The following is a 17,020-nucleotide window of genomic DNA, read 5'->3' as shown; positions in this document are numbered from 1 at the left end:
TGGAGAAAAGGGTAAAAAGATCCAGCCTCTGGGCACCAAACTATCCTGCACCGTGCATCTCAGAATTGTTATCTCCTGGCTCAAAAATGAAAATGGCACAGCGAGCTAGACAATACAGTGCAGTTCAGTGCCCCCACCACATCTTGCAGCTTCCAGAACGGCCTACGTGCCACGTAATAAAATTGGAACATGGCACAAAAGACTGCAAGGCCCAAGAGGGTCAGAGCCCAGAGCTCAGCCCTGCTGGAAGCAGCACACGAGCCCAGACTCAGGCTGCTTCCGTATGGCTGGCTCTCAGCTTGAACCATGTCCTTCCCACCAACCTTTGCAAAAATCACTGGGGAGTGGGGGGGTGGGGTGGAGCAAAGGACTGGGGGTGCACATTCTTTTACTATGAGGATACCCTCTCCCTCACCACCTTGCCTAGAGCAGCAAAGAAACTTGGTTCCGAAGAGAGGTGTTTCAAAAAGGCAATATTTGTGCTTTTCTAAGTTTGCAGCAACAGTACACCCAAAGAAAGCACCCCAAGAGTGGCCTCGAGGGGTTCTGGGACTGTAGTTCATGGCAGTGAGAGGAGGGGATGGTCAAAGAAAAACTAAGCAAAAAGCAAAAACCCAAATGACGCTGGCAAAGGGGGCACCGTCTGAAAGGTCCGACAGTGGGGCAAAAGTACAGGTGGGTATACTGAGCCAGAAAGCAAAAGGGCTGTGATTTAAGAGAGGCCGTTGCCCAGCAGGGTAAGTTCAAAACCTCCACAGTCGGGACTGGTTTTCTGTCGAAGCTGCCAGCTTTCCATTCCAACCATGAAGTTTTGAGGGTGTGGTTCTCTTTTCTTTCTTTTTAATGGAAACTGTAAAAGTCTTGGCCTTGCTATTCCCTTATACGCAGCTCCAGGGTGGTGAGCAGAAGGCAAACCGTAGCAAAACAAAAACAAAAACAAGCTCCAATTTGACTTGATCATAAATTAGCCTTCTCTCCCCCACAAGCTGTCAGTCAGGGCAGGCATTAGGGACACCTGTACCCTTATCTTGGAAAGGAGTCTCAGCTCCTTGCAAGTCTCCTTCAGCAGAAAGCCTCAGCAGACTTAAAATACTCAGACATTAGGACAGGAGGAAGCTGCCCTTCGCTTCCTCCAAGCCAATCCCAGCAGTGCTTTAAGAATCAGCTGGGGTGGGAGGTGTAGAGGATGGGAACTGACGTTTCCCAAATTGACCAGCTCTTTGCTGGGTTCGTGAGACGAGAGAGAGATTCAGCAAGTGCCTGGGGGCGGGGAGGACCTCAGGGCGTGTCGCTTGCCCGGTGGCCCCTAAACCTTCTGCACGGTGCCCTCGACGGGCACTTTCTTTGCCCGCTTCTTCATGCGGCTGCGGGCATAGACGCGGAGAAAGAGCGCCGTGAAGACCACTGCCACTCCCAGCCCGCCCACCACGGTGACCGCGTGGCCGTAGATGAGACACGACAGGAGGATGGCAAAGGCTTGCCGCAAAGTCATGATGATGGTGAAGACGGCGGCTCCAAACTGGTTGATGGTGTAGAAGATGAAGAGCTGCCCGAAGGCCGAGCAGACCGACAGCAGCACGGCGTGGGCGGCAAACTCCGAGTGGCGGGCCATGAAGCGCACCGACTCCAGCAGGGCGCCCTGCTCCAGTAGCGAGCCCACCGTGAAGAGGCACGAGAAGACGTTGACGCCAAACATCATCTGCACCGAGGACATCTTGTAGGTGAAGAGGGCGTCCTGCCAGTTGGACGTGAAGCTGTCAAAGACAATGTAGCCTGCCAGGAGGACCACGCCGGAGAACGTGGTGACCGTGGAGAGGTGCTTGTCGTGGGAGCTGGAGAGCAGGAACATGCTGACTCCGACCGAGATGAGGGCTGCTGTCAGGTACTCCCAGTACTCGTAGCTCTTGCGGGACACCAGCTTGCCCATCAGCATGACCGGAATCACCTTGGAGGCTTTGGCCAGCACCTGCGTGGGGAAGCTGATGTACTTGAGGGCCTCATACTGGCACCAGCTGCTGAGGATGTTGGAGAGGGAGGCGAAGGAATACTTGTACATGGGAGCGCCGTGACGGGGCTGCTTGATCAGGGCGCAGTAGAGGCCGGCCACGGTGCACGCTAGGATCCGGTTCATGAAGACCAGGAACTGAGAATCCTTGAACTTCTCGCCAGGGTCGGACTCAGTTGCGCCGTACGTTCGGGTCATCACCCTCTCCTGGAGGACACCCCATGTCAGGTAGGAGATCTGCAAAGGAAGAGGAAGAGAGGGGGGAATGGAGGGCAACTGCCACAACAAACAGTAAGATAGCATCTTGGGGAATCGGGCAAGCAGGAAGCATGACGCTCTTTGGATGCCACTGACCCAAGCAGCTCATAAAGACGCCCACTTTTCCTATACTTTCAACCTACGCAACAGGAAGCTGAGGGCCGGATCTGATCAAGATTCTCTTTCCACTCCCAAGCAGGATCTAACCAGATCGGTATTGCACTTCATCCCACAGAAACTATTTTCTATGTTGGGCTATGTTAAGACACCACCTACAAAAATTACAGCAATAAAATGCTAGCTGAGCCACAAGATGCAATGTTTGCCTTGGCATTTCCTATCGGCACAAACAATCTGAACACCATCTGGTTTATGTTTTATGAAATGACCATGATGCTATACAGGATTACATATTTCAGGCACTGAAAAAAGTACATAGCTGGACAGCAGCTGCCACAGAGCACCTGCCTCTGCAGACAGCAGCTTTTAGTGTCCCATCAGGCCTGCAGAATCAACCGTTTTCCTTCTTTGTTTTCTCAGTTCCTTGTAAATGCAGAAGCAGTAATCCCAACACCCTCACCTCAGTAATACGAAAAGTATCATTACTTCTGTCCTGTAAATTTGGAATGATCTGAACCAAAGAGATTTCATGACTTGCCTATGGCCATTCAGCAGGCTTGGTACATAACTAAATCCACATTAGTTAAGTGCATTAAGAAAATTTCCTTGTCTCTCTCTTTCTTTCAATGTCATCCAAGGACATGCAGCATTTCCTATGTATTTCTTTTATAGGTAGCTATGGGCATAACCCAAGGATGCCAAATAAAGTTCTGCACTTGCTAAACTATACAAATTTCCTTCCAGTAGGTCTTTCCAGTTGGTCTTTAAGGTGCTACTGGAAGGAAATTTGTTTTGTTTGAATATGGCAGACCAACACGGCTACCTATCTGTAATTGCAAAACTATGCCACTCTAGGGCCTGCAGCATATCGTTATTTTGGACTTACAGTTGTTCAAAAAGCCAAATTAACTACAAAACGCCTCTTATCTATCTTCCGCAGAATGAGTGAGATAAGAGAAACAAAATTCTAATCCACCTGATACCAACTAAGCAGAAGTCTTTATCTTTCTAAAATAACAGAAATCCCCTAACTGAACCCAGTGTTCTTACTCCAGTTCAAAAATAACTGGGTGATATTCTGACCTCATTATTGCATGAAGGGTACAAACCATGCAATTCTGAAAGCATCATCTAGGTTTTATTTATTATTTTATTAAATTTATATCCTCCCAAATGAACCCAGGATCCAATTTAATGACAACCTGCAAGTCTCATGAGAACTGACATTGTAGCATTGCTTAATGGAAGTTATAGGTCAGGAAGGCTATATGTGTACCAGTGCACATAAAGTCAGTGCAAAGGGTGGGATATTTCAACCTTGCTTGGAAACTTTGCTCAGCTGTGAACTAACCTTTGAGCCAATCATACTCTCGGTGTAATGCTACATCTAAACAAGAAGCTCCCAATCACCACCCCAGACAAGCCAAATCGAAGTGGCGTACTAGCTCTCAGTTCTTTACCTGTAGGCCTGTTGCACAAAACAGCAGCTTAAAGAACTGCCGGGCTGTGGAGGACTCGACGGTCTCATTCCGAGCTGCTAGCAAGGTATCGTCCTGGTGTACAGATTTGGCCTCATTGCCAAAGACACATGATTTGATAACTGGAAAGCAAATACCACGGCCTAAGAGGGAAAGGAGCAAAAACACATTAGCCACAACACTGAATCACACCAGTTGGGGGCATGGGGGAGGGAGGAAGGGAAGCCACACACATTACAGCTGCCAATATTGTCCCCACAATCACCACCATATAAGAATTAAGAAGAGCCCTGCTGGATTAGGCGAAAGGCCCAGGATAGTCCCGCATTTTGTTCTCACAGTGGCCAACCAGGTGCCTGCGCAAAGAATGGCTGCAAGCAGGGCTTGAGAGCAGCAGCATTCTTTTCACTTGCGATTCCCATAAACTGGTTCTTGGAGACATACTGCCTCCAACAGTGCCACCATATGTGATTTCTTGATGGCACTTCCAAACAGATTTACTTTCCTCTTCTCTAGGCCAGTCCTACTCTGCTCACAGTGCTTGCCCAGCTAAGAGAAGACAAAACTGACTGAGCTGCAGAAAATCAGAGATAGTGATACAGATCTTATACCCACATTGCCATGGCTATTCCTTGCAAATCTCCGAATTTCCTCAACAGGTAGTGGCTACAGATTCTGTGCTTGCTAACATGATAACACTGATGGAGTGGACGCAGTGTTTGAAATTTGCCAGGCACCAGGCACATTTTGCACCCGGCTATCGGCCACTTGCGACCAAGTGAAGATGCCCAGGCACCAGGATGGCACCTGACGTCTCCGCCATCTGGAGGTCCATCTGCCTGGGGATCCTTGTATCGTGACTGTTTTCACACACTAGCAACATACCCCGTAGAATTCTATCCATTATATTTTATCTGCACATTCAGAATGAATTTCAGGAACCAGAAAGTTGCATTGAAATGTAAATATAAATAAAAAGAAGGCCCCTTTTATCGTATGTGGTGGACTTGTAAAGTAGTAAAAGAATTCTGGGAGATTATATATAATGAACTGAAAAAAATCTTTAAAATAACTTTTTATTTAAAAAAATCCCCCAAAGCTTTTCTTCCAGGAATTCTAGACACCGAAATCTCAACGGATCAGAAAAGACTATTAATGTACACGACTACTGCTGCTCGGATGCTACTAGCCCAGAGAAGAATGGCAGATTAAGTTGAAGGACTATGCCAAAATGGCAAAAATGACCGGAAGAATCAGGAAGACCAAAACATTAATAAGGAAAGGGGGAAATATATAATTTACCTTAAAAATCATTGTAAACAAAATTATTAGTAGGATTGGAATAATACTTGTAGTTTAATGTTGAATTATGGTTCAAATGGAGCTTTAATAGATTTGGATTAATAGAGAAGATGCAGGAGAAAAAAAAGTTTACTAAGGACCCACAAAGGGGAAGAGGGAAATCTATGCAATTCTCTTTTTATTTGGGTTGTTTGACAATTGTTTGTAAATTTCAAAATTTGAAAAACTAAATAAATTTATAAATAAATACAACTTTTGAGCCATCTGGCCCCAAAATGGCAACAAGGCATTCCGTTTTGGCAACTGCAACCCTGCTTTAAGGAGCCATTTGACACCTAGCTTATATATGTGAGTTTCTAACACTGGGTGAACATACTGATTGTGCACTTAAAAGTCGACAATGAATGAACTGTGGGGGATTTTAAGTCCAGGATAGCACAGCTGAGGGGCTGCAGAAGATACGATGGGCTCAGAAAGAGCCATCTCAGCTGCAACATCAGGCAACCACTGTGTGTGCATATTCCTACTACTTACCTGTTTCAAGGTAATTTTTCCTCTTGAAGTATTGTATAAGCAAGAAGCCTGGCACCACAATACTTGCATAGCCTGCGGCATTGACCAAAAAGCGAAACAGCCAGAAGTCTCCCCAGGAGTCCTGGTGGACAGCAGGTACCTCTTCATTCGCAGTCACTATGGGGAGAGCAGCCAGCGCAAGAGCCAGGCAGAACCTGCCAAGAAAAAGAGCAGGCCGTAAGCCAAAGGGAATCCCTGGATCCAGCGAAAAGTTTATACAGGCAACTCTCTCATCATACATAGGAAGCATTCAAGATTCCCGCCCCCCCTTCCTCTAGCAACAGGCGAAACCAAGAACCCCAGAAACCAAGCAGCTACATCTGTCTTGTGCAGGATTCTCACAGCAAATGCTGCAGACGTGCTTGCAGCTTCAAAGCTGAGTGAAGAAATTCTGCACATGCAATCCCTATGCCTGTCTGAGGAACTATTGCCTTTCACTTAATCTGGCACGACACCAAGGCAGAGGCCTGTGACAGCTCCCATTTGTCAGACCTTTGGTCTTTTCAAACACCCTTCCTTGCAGTCAGGGAGAGAAATAAAAGAAATGAAACAAAACAGTAAGGCTGGGATGCAATAGACACAGGCAAACAGAGAACACTCTAAACACCCTCCTTTTGGGATCTCAGACAAGCTGTGCACATTAACATGCACAAACACAGATCTTGGAACAGGCGGGTCCTGGTGTCCCCTGAGCAGCAAAGTCAGAGTGACCTTCCTACAAAGCAAATAAGTGTAGTGGCTGAGGGCTCCGTTGGTACTTACCAACCAGACATTCTATGGGGCAGGAGTGTCCTTGGAATATGGCAGTACGTAACTCCCAGATATGTCACAGAACAAGCCTATTAAAAACTATATTCTTACGCAGCATGGGAAGCAGACAACTGGGCTGCTCACTCAAATCTATTACAGAGGAATCACACGTATTTTCAGACTTCAGGGCGAGAGCCAATGAGCAGCTGTGTAGTTGTGCAGATATTCACCACAGACACGTGAGAGAAGGAGCTAATGTCTCCCTGGAGTAGCCACAGTGCAGTTGCACCACAAAGAGAGAACACTCCAAAAGAGGAGGCAGATTAATGGCTGTGCTGTCAAGCCCCTTTTCATCCTGTTAGCGGCAAAGAAACCCACAGGGTCTCAACTGGCCTTTTAGCCAGCGACCCTGAATCTGTCAAACTCAAGTTATGCACATTTGGAGCGAGCGTTGTTTTCCGGGAAAAGATGGTGAGCTTGAGGTGGGCAGAGAATCTCGGAAGAATAGGTAGCGAGATCAAAGGAGAATATCAGTTACAAACAAGAAGCTATGCAGAGAGAGCACCCTTTAACCATCAGAAGGCATGAAGAAGACTATCGGTGGCTGCAAGCCATGATGGCTATGATCTGCCTCCATGCAGGCAGGCAGTAATGTTCCTCAGAACGAGTTGCTGCAATCCTCTTCTGCTCGAATCCTGCTTGCTGGTTTCCCACAGGCATCTGGCTGGCCATTGTGAGAACAGGAAACTGGACTAGATGGGCCACTGGCCTGATCCAGCGGGCTCTTCTTCTGTTCTTATGCAGCCCCCCACCCATGATTCCCAAGCCTAAAAGGCACCGCTGACACATTTCTACGTTGGCCCCCTGCAACTGCAAAAGACAGAAGCCCTGTTTGTTAATTTACCTCACATGGTTAGAATCGTGTGAGGGAGAGTGGGGTCAAGCACAATAGCTCTGCTGACTCACCACCCCCACAGCTCAACATTTCTCGGAGGGCAAATGTCTGCAGCGAGGAGCCGCAGCCACCGATGTAGACGTCAAACTTGCACAAAGGCAGCAGGTTCCCTGCTGCTGCTGTCTGCGCTCCAACATGTGAAGGGTGAGAGGGACCAGCACTGTGATGTGATGCAGCGAGCACATGCATCCTTATTCTTCCCTTCACCGTGTGAGAAGCATACTGCCCTAAGGCTAGTCCTTCCATCTCCAGCTGAAGGCAGAATAGTAAATTCTTCACTTGTGCCACGTTTTTCTGGACACCGTGGAATCACAACTATCATAGATGCATGCTTATTCAGAAGCAAGTCTCAATATGTTGTGCCGAGCTTCCTTCCATAGGATTCCAGCCTAATGAAAAGTTGAACCGTTACTCATATCTAATAAAGCTTCCAAGGCAGAATTAATACCCTCTTGCTGACAACTTCAACCCTCTAACTCAGAGTTTCTCAAACTGAGGTCCTCAGCTGTTGTTGGACTATAACCCCCATCACCTCTGACCACTGGTTCTGCTAGCTAGGGATGATGGGAGTCGTGGTCCAACAACAGCTGAGGAGCCCACTTTGAATAATTCTGTTAACTGTTTCCCCATCCTCTCTCTTTCTACCCACCAACTGCCTTGGACAGGCATGTGCCAGCGCAAGATCTTTTGCAAGATATGAAACCACAGAAAACCGGTTTTGAGTAAGTTCAAAGAGGCTCTGAAACAGCCCTCTGAGGTCAGTTTCAAAGCATTGCCCTCTTACATCGTTTGTTCATGCTGTGGCAAGCACTACCCAAATTACAGAAATAATTGTTAGAAAAATTTCCACACCTCGTTGCATAAAACTGTAGTCCAGGCACCCAGGAATTTCAAATATCTTTTTTTCCCCCAAGCCATGAATATATTATACTCTGGTGGTTTCCAGATAAATGTAAAAAAACTACAGCCATTTTTGGACAAGGACAGCCTGGCTATGATGATTCATTCATTGGTAACCACAAGACTCAATTATTGCAATGTCCCCTGTCTGAAGGCTCCAGCTGGCACAAAATGTTGCAGTTAGATGGTTGGTGGGGTCATATTACCACCAGCACATCACCCCAGTGCTTAATGGTTGCACTAGCTGTCCACATACTACTAGGGCAGTGTTTCCCAACCGGTGTTCCGCGGCACACTAGTGTGCCGCGGAGCCTTGCCTGGTGTGCCGTGGGAGGGAGGCGGGCGAGAGGCGGGGCGGCGGCGGCAAGGATCCGCGTCGAGCCGGGGGCGGCTCCGCGGTGGCGGTGCCGAGGTTTCTCTCTCCATTCTCCCCTCACACACACACACAGGAAATAACACAGGATCAGCTGACAGGACCCGGCCAATGGGGCGGCGGCGGGGCAGCGCGCGCAAAAGGGAGGAGCGCGAGACAGCGGACGAGGAGGAGGCCGGCATGTCCGGGCAGCAGCATGGAGCCTTGCATGTCCTTTCAGCCCCGCACCCACCGCAGACCCCTTCCTATGCCACTGGTAGCTAGGCGAGGCGGGGGGCACTGGGCGCCACACCTCGGCGCCTGCAGCGTGCCTGAGCCATGCGTCTGCGGGCGAACTGCCCACAAGCTCCGCTCTGGCCTCTGCCCACCGCCTCAGCCTCCCTACAGCTGAGGGGGAGGCTGCAGCGAGGCTCCACGCAGCGCGCCCTGCCATGGCTCGCCCCCATGGCACTCGCCCCTGGCTGCAGGACGCGCGCGCCGCCCCGGGCCACTGAGCGGCTAGCTGCGCCGCTGCGCTGAGCGCAAGGAATACGTCCTCTCCGAGTTCGGCGTCGTCTTCGTGGGCAACGCGAACCGCATCTCCAGCTTCGGGTGGAACTTTGGCCAGGTAGGGGGAAGCCTTTGGGCGGGGGGGGGTGGAGACCGGGGTGGGGAGGGGTTAGGAGAGACGCTACCGGCGCCGTCCAGAAATGCCCAGAGCAACTGGAGCTCAGCTACGCACACACATGCGCCCTCCAAATCCCGTTTCCCACCCCTTTCTCAAAAGAAGAGAGAAAAAATGGGTCCTGGGTGTGAAACCAAAGGACCTTTCCAGCTCCTCCTCAATTCCAGGTGTGGATGGCAATGCCTCGTGTCTCCTCCCCCGCGACCAGAGCACACTTCCTAGGCTGGTTGGACGGTCCCTGGGGGTCTTCGGGTTGCCATATTTTGAAGAGCAAAAAACAGGACACATTTGTCGACTTCTGCTTTTAGCTATGGATCAGTGGCCTAGCGTGGGGGGTGCAGGGGGGGCCGGCCACACCGGGCGCAACATCTGGGGGTTAGTGTTAGGGGGCGCAAATCCACGGGTTAGGGGGCGCAAATTACTTGCATTGCCCCGGGTGCTGACAACCCACGCTACGCCACTGCGGCCCTGAACGAGCAGGAGAAGGAGCTCAAGTGACGCTGCGCGCTGACGTCACGGGGCTGTAATGGTGGTGTGCCTCGATATTTTTTTCATCAAACAAGTGTGCCTTTGCCCAAAAAAGGTTGGGAAACACTGTACTAGGGCACATTCAGGGTTCCTGGACAACTTTTGTCCAGGTTAACTTAAGGACCATTTGATGCCAAACCCGGAGTCTCTGTTAGTGATCCCTCACGGCTCAGACACATCACCAGGAGCCATGGATTCTGTGGATTCCCCTCCCATCCAGCTGAACAATATCCTTCTTTATTGACCTTCACACACCTGATCACTGAAGAAGAAAATCAGCAGGCATTTTAAATAATTTTATGGAGAATTTATCACACAGTACTAGCTTTTGAAAATACTATTCCCTTGTGTGGTCAGGACTCTCAGGCCGTAGACTTTTCAGCAAGGAGGCAAGAGATTGCTTATGTTTGATTTGCCTATTTCACTCCCAAGTAAGTCATAATCCCTAAATATATCACTGGTCCTGGTATCCCCAACTGCACGGGCACCTCCCTGTGTGATTAGCCACTTAGAGGGAAACTGGTTTAAATCAATTTCAACCTGGCTTAATTCAACTGCTTTGGGCCAGGGCAGGAGTGCTGGTATTACTGGCTCCCAGAGAAAAAGGAATAAACCAGCCAAGCAACAGTTCTCTTTCCTGCTTTGGTTCACAGCTCCGTGGCCCATGAGCAGGGCCAGATTTAGGACTGATGAGGCCCTAAGCTACTGAAGGTAATGGGAGCCCTTTATTTGTCCAGCTGTCCTTTGTCAACAACAAATTGTTGCTGTTTTTTTGTGTTGAATATATGCTATATGGTAATTTATGGACCTAATAGGTATCTAAAGCCATTTGCACATAAAAATATGTATTTTGTCAAAATAATTGTTGATCTGAAATACAATTAAGAAGTATATTATTAGTAAAATAAATATTAAGCTCTAACTGTATGTAGGTTTTATTTTATTTGTTTTTTATCTTATATTTTGGAAATGTATATCCAGGGTTTTTTCCCTTTAAATTTTTTTGGGCCCCCAAGAGAGTGGGGCCCTAAGCTATAGCTTGTTTAGCTTATATGTAAATCTGGCACTGCCTGTGAGGCACTTCCACCCTGTGTTCCTCCCTCCCAGCTTCAGACAAGGCAGCTAGTGTTACAGGTGAGCTCTCACTTCTGCCAGGCAAGCAAAACCAGCACCAGTGCTAGGAATGAAAGAAGCTTTCATAGCTTCAAACCCACAAAGAAACCAGGAAGTCGGAGCTCATATATACCTCTACTGTTCCCTTTCACACTGGACAGACGTGCTTTTGACACACACCCCACCCCCACGGATAGGCGGCTCTCTACTAGGGCAAGAGCGGTCTGGGACAAAGCCCCCTTTGGCAGACCTTTCCATTTCAGTTCCTCCAGCAAGATGGTTCTGAAGCAGGAGTACAAATCCCCACAGACCTCCGTTCTTGATGCTAGTGACAAGAAAGCCGCAAGAAAGCAGAGCACAAAAAGATCATGGGAGCAAATGCCCTTCACCCTTCAATTGCATTTCTCCTGCAGCTACAGTTCTGTGGGCCTTAAGAGATTCCTCCCTTCTTTGGATCCACAGTCAGAATTACTTCGCAAGTATTTGCACCTATTAGGCTTCTATGACATACTGTCTCACAATTAGGGTGGTTAAGGAGTGGCAAAAGGGCACATTTACGGCCAACCTATTTAGAGGAAAGGCCATAGCTCAGAGCACCTGCTGCTCTGCATTTCCAGGTAGGACAGGAGAAGTGCGCCATCTGAAACTCTGGAGAGCCACTGCCAGTCAGTGTAGACAATACTGAGCTAGATAGGAAAATGATCCGACTTGGTATAGGGCAGCTTCCAATGTTCTTTTGTTTCACACGTATACCGTATTGGCTCAAATATAAGCCGCACGTTTTTTTCCAAATTCTATGAAAAGTTAAAGTGCATCCTACATTCAGAACTGAGTGCTGTGTGCCCGCCTCCCAGCACTACCACCCTGAATGGGAGGCAGTGGTGGCTTGAGGAAGAAGTGCCAGGAGGCGGTAGTGCCAGGAGGCAGGCGCGCAGCGTGCTCAGAACCAAGCCCCCGCCCCCTGTTCAGGGCAGTAGTGCCAGGAGGTGGGCTGCACCCGCAAATAAGCCTTGAATTTTAAAGGTGCAGCTTATTTGCGGGTGCGGGTTATATTCAGACCAATACAGTAAATAAAGTGCATGGATTGAAATTTGCTTTAGCGAGTGCAAGCATGGAACCAGGGGAATATTGCACATATTGCATTACACTATTAATCAGCTTTTAAATCAAGCTTGAGGAGTTAGGCATTCACCTCCCTTATCATAACTGCCAATCCTTGCATTGGACCCAGGAGCTCCTGATTCCAGGGTGAGGGACATTGACTGTGCATGGTTTTTTCCCCCTGCAGAGGAAACTTTAGGGACCAGCTCCCACCCACAGCTTATGTCTCGCTTGAGGGCTCCCAGTTCTAAGTATTTGGTCTCTGCAGGTGGTATAGTGATGTGCACGCAGACAACCCAAAAATTTAGTGCAGCATCTCATTCTTGCTTTCTCTTCTGCGTTTAAGGGCCAGAAGTAAAGCATCCAGGAGCCTAGTACATGGTGCAGAATCACATTTCTGACACTTATCAGTCAATCCTAGTTACCAGGAGGCAATCACTACCTGACACTGCTGATCTAACAGTTAGAAAATTACAAGCTGGTATTTGTTAGCTCTCTTAACCAGCAAATAATAAAAACAATTTGAAAACCAAAGGAAAGCTAAAGGCAAATCTCAGCCACAGCGACAAGAAAATGTTATGAAAAATAAAGCTCTTCCTATGACTGGCATCTCTAGCCTAAGGGCTTCCCAGAACACAGAAGCAAGAACAGCAGAGGCTGCTGATCAGCTAGTCTTCGGAGTTCACTAGGAGAACCAACAAGTCACACTTGCCTGTCAAGCAATCATTAAATTTGCAGAGCAGCAGACTTCTGGGCAGCGTCACCACAAGACACTGAAGCTCACTTATGAACCATGAACTGGAATTTAACCACATATAAATGCCCCCAAATAGTTTATTATTCTTATTTCATATTATAATGTAAAATGCCCCTGAATAGTGACTGATTTAGATAATAGACACTTTTCATTGTTTAAACATATTCTAAATATTTCTACTGGATCCCAAGAAATCCAGAGCTCAGAAAGCATTATTTGCAAGCCTCAGAGAAACTCACAGGGCTACTTGCTATGTAGAGCAGTCAGGGCAAGGATCCTGGTGCAAAAAGATCCACAGGGAGAGGTTGTTTCGGCAGTTGTCAGCTTAGAACTCTGGGAGCTGAAGGGATGTCATAATTACAATGAAGGCTGGATTTCTAGGCTTGCCTACAACTAACTAAACTTCTTTAACATATCAAACTGTTAATGATTCACCCACTAAAATGAAATTTACAACAACAACAAAAGGCACCCTAGTTTCAGGGCATTTTAAACTACTGGCCATGAAGTATTGTTGGACCAGTTAAGCAGAGTGGAAGAAATACAAATTGTTATTGCCCTTTGGTGGCTTTTTCTTTCAATATGACAATATCAGAGAATAGCGACGGGGAGATTTTCATTTGCTACTTGAAGTTTTTTTGTGGGAATCTACTGTATTTAATATTCAATGAAACATTGGGATTACCTGCAGATTTGGAGTGTGGTATCATCTCTAAATTGACAACACAGCGCTATCTTTCATTTCTACCTAATCTAATAGCAATGGTCTTAGTGTTTACACCCGTACTTAGAGGCTATTTTAGCAAAGATTCACCCATTACAAGGTGAATCCAGACAAGGTGATTATAGCAAGTGGGCCATGTGATTTGGGGACGTTTTTTTGGATGGTGTCTCAATGTCCCTCAAAGAACAAATATTCAGATTGGGAGTACTCCTGGACCTGGCTTTGCTGATAGGTGCACATTTGTGGTCCAGCTCAAAAAGAGGACAGGACACCTGCAACATTACTAGCGTGCAGAAGAGGAAATGTCAGGTGTCAAGCTACTCCTTCTGGGATTCCCTACTCCACAACTATTAAAAGTATAAGAGCTGTGGTCTCTTTTGCACATGGCTGCTCTAAGCTTTGGCCAGAGACTTTTTTCATTAATAACCAATATGTGAACTGCATCCCTTCCTGGAAAACAAGGCCCTAGCAACCATCATTCGTGTATTTTTTAAACTCTGAAGTTTGACTACTGCAAATAAACTACAAATGAGGCTGCCTTTTAAGACTGGAAATGTCAGCTTGTACAAAATGCAAAAGTCTGTGATCTAACTGGAGTCAAAGATTGAGAGCATACGCCAGCTGCGTTCTGCAATACTGATTATCAGGTTCTGGGCACAATTCAAACTGAATGTGATAACTGAACAGATCCTATGTAGCTTGTGTCCTCCACAAGCCTTTTTTACTCAAGATGTGTGCTCTGCTCCACATTCCATAAAACTGTGACTGGGGTTGTTGTTGTTTAGTCGTTTAGTTGTGTCCGACTCTTCGTGACCCCATGGACCAGAGCACAGAGAACTATGACTGTGGTTAGGAGCAAGATTGTTTTTAGGAAGAACATCTACTTGAATAATTTATCCTAAAAGACACCTGCCTAAGCCTGTGCAGCTCCACATTTTTTTAAAGGAAAAGAGGTAATATTTTTGTTTAGCTAAGCTTTGGCAGATTCCCCCCCCCCCCAACTTCAGTTTTGAATGTTTTTAATTTTTTATTGTATATATGTACAGCCAACCACCTGATAGCTCCATGTGTTTACAAACTGCAGCAAGAACCCCAGTCAGCAAATTAAGGAAACTGTTAATCTCAGTTTCCAATTCAAGATTCTGATACTGACCTTTAACATCAGTCGGCAACACTGTGCCCACAGGTGCCAGTGTGCCTGCCAATACCTGCTATGGTGCCTATGAAGGGTGTCAGTATATAAATCCTCATAAATCCAGAATGCAGGAGAGACTGTTTGTTCTTTGTGCTCCATCCTTGTTTACACTGGCGCAGCTTCTTAGTCATTGAACTTGCTCTCTTAAACATGCTCATGTTTCACTAGATACTAGGAGTTGACCCTCCTATCCATTCTAAACAGAGGAGAGGTACAAAGATTTTCATTTGTGAATAAGAATGGCAGTGGCTGAAGTAGGCTCCTTTTTCAGTTGATGAGACAACTGATTCTGTGGTCTGTCAAATCCCTTTACGAACTGACTGGCCTTCATAAAGTGGCACTCTGTAGAGCAAGGATGGAGAGACTGTGGCCCCCTAGGTATCACTGGACTCCAGCTTCCAGGCAATGGTCATGGATGATGGGAGTTATAGCCCAGAACCACCTTGAAGGCCATGGGTTCCCCATCCCTGCAGTGGATAACTTCATAAGATGTGTTATAAGTACTAATGAAATTGTCACCTTTGAGCTTTGAATTTTTTAGTTATTTCAGATGCACTTACCATTTGCACACTCAAGCTGATAAAAACAGAGCAAAATGCTTCCCTTACACTTTAAATCTGAATTCTTAACTATACTGACTACTATTCCCACATAAATGATCACATCCTGTTACTCTAGCGTCATAATCCTCAAACAACTCCCACCATAAATTCCTTACACAAAACTGCCACTGCGAATAGAATTCCCATTCTACCTGTTAAGTGTGAATGAAGAAAGCGAAGTGAGGACAAGCACCCTTACCATTTACTGTGATTATAGCAAGGTTAAAAAAAAAAGCATTAAAGAATTATTGACTTACATTAAAATTGGATACACGCCATTAAAATATAGAGCCCGTGAGTTACTTCAGATTAATCCATTCAGATTTTAGCTATGAAATCGTCCACACAATGATTTTCACTTACTGCACCGTGTGAAGCATCAAATTTCCTGGTAAGCAGAGTTGGACTGGAGCCTTAGTTTTAAAAGACACCCAGTTAAGTAGGTATAGATTGAAGCCCAATGCGTCTATGTAATCTACTAGGCTACTAAAGCAACCTTGATACCAATTCGATGTCAACATGAAACCAACTACGTGGCCTTGGATAAATGATGATTTCAAAGTCAAGTTGCTCAGCGGGTGGAGCTAGCACTGGCCTGCCTCGCAGGGTTGTTCTGAGGCCAATCCAGGAAAAAAGGTACTTTGCTACTAAGAAGTAAAAAATCCTATTGATATAAATGGGACTAACTCCCCTAGTAAAGGGATAAAGACTTCCACCTGGAAACATACCAGGCATTTATAACCTCCCACAGCTGCTTCAAACCCAGGATCAGATCGTACTGTATATCGAGTCTTGCTGGATCCCCCCCTCCCCCCAGATTTCATTTCTATCCGACTCCTCGGTCTCCGGCTGAACCCGGACCAGGCAAGCGAGACAAATCCGCCTTTCCGCGAGCTTGGAAGGGGAAACCGAGCTCTTCCCGAGAGCCAGCCCCATCTTTGATTCCCGTTTCCTGCAGAGGCACCCAAGACTAGCGAGGGGCTCTTCTGCCCGCTCCTCCATGCATCTCTCCCGCCTGACCCACAGCATCCTCCCCGCCCCAGCCCGGAGCCCCCGAAGATGCCGGTAGGCGCCTCCCGTCTCCCCCCGCTGGTCGCGGGCCCGCCAGCGCGGGAGGAGACGGCCGCCTCATCCCCGGCGCAGAGAAGCGTCCCCCGTCCCGGAAGCCTCTGCCCCCCCCCCCGCCCCGCGCTCCGGGGTTAGCCCACCTGCGGCCCATGATGCCGGCCGGGCCGGTGCGCTCCGCTCCCCCGCCACTTCGCTGCTCCGAGCCCGGCCGCGCCTCCCTCCCGGCGCCACAGGGCCAGGAACCGGCCGCTCGCCCCAGCCGAGCAGGGACTCCGGGGCTCCCACAGCGCCGCCTGCCGGTCTGGAGGCCCCGTCTCCGCGCGGCAATGGATTCCCTTCCGAAGAAGCCTACAAGTTCCCGCCCATGTTTGACTAAGGGGAGGAAGCCGGCGACAGGCGAAAAGGACTCGTAAATCCGTTTGAGAGCTAGGCCGCCGGCCCAGAATCTGGAGGGCAACGTTTCTTGGAAGAGTGACCGTGAAGTTTGCAAAAAGGTGCGAAGGGCTTCCCCTCCATCCTGAGGAGCCACGTGAGGTGAAAGGAAGAACTTCAAT

At 47.8% G+C, this 17,020-nt stretch overlaps 2 protein-coding genes across 4 annotated transcripts in view; one reads left to right on the top strand and one right to left on the bottom strand.

The window, feature by feature from the left end:
• The window catches only part of LOC309366804 (uncharacterized protein), a 177,256-nt gene extending 163,734 nt beyond the window's left edge, over nt 1-13,522 (top strand). Inside the window, exon 33 of the transcript XR_014166883.1 lies at nt 13,511-13,522. The gene's annotated coding sequence lies outside the window, so the exon portion shown is untranslated. The remainder of the gene's footprint in view (nt 1-13,510) is intronic.
• On the bottom strand, nt 3-17,020 carry SLC35B2 (solute carrier family 35 member B2). 3 transcript variants are annotated; one of them, XM_081905669.1, is made up of 4 exons: nt 16,607-17,020; nt 5,698-5,891; nt 3,844-4,004; nt 3-2,242 (listed from the first exon to the last, which is right to left on the bottom strand). In XM_081905669.1, exons 1-4 carry the CDS (start codon nt 16,615-16,617, stop codon nt 1,307-1,309), a joined length of 1,302 nt encoding a protein of 433 aa, XP_081761795.1. In that variant the 5' UTR covers nt 16,618-17,020; the 3' UTR covers nt 3-1,306. The 3 variants fall into 3 exon arrangements, with proteins under 3 accessions (XP_081761795.1, XP_081761793.1, XP_081761794.1); XM_081905667.1 differs by lacking the exon at nt 16,607-17,020 and adding an exon at nt 14,810-15,728; XM_081905668.1 differs by lacking the exon at nt 16,607-17,020 and adding an exon at nt 6,499-7,284.

This window comes from Podarcis melisellensis, assembly GCF_964234715.1.
Source record: "Podarcis melisellensis genome assembly, chromosome: 3".
Lineage (NCBI taxonomy): Eukaryota > Metazoa > Chordata > Lepidosauria > Squamata > Lacertidae > Podarcis > Podarcis melisellensis.
The sequence above is the reverse complement of the archived record's forward strand: the minus strand, read 5'-3'. Positions and strand labels throughout refer to the sequence as shown.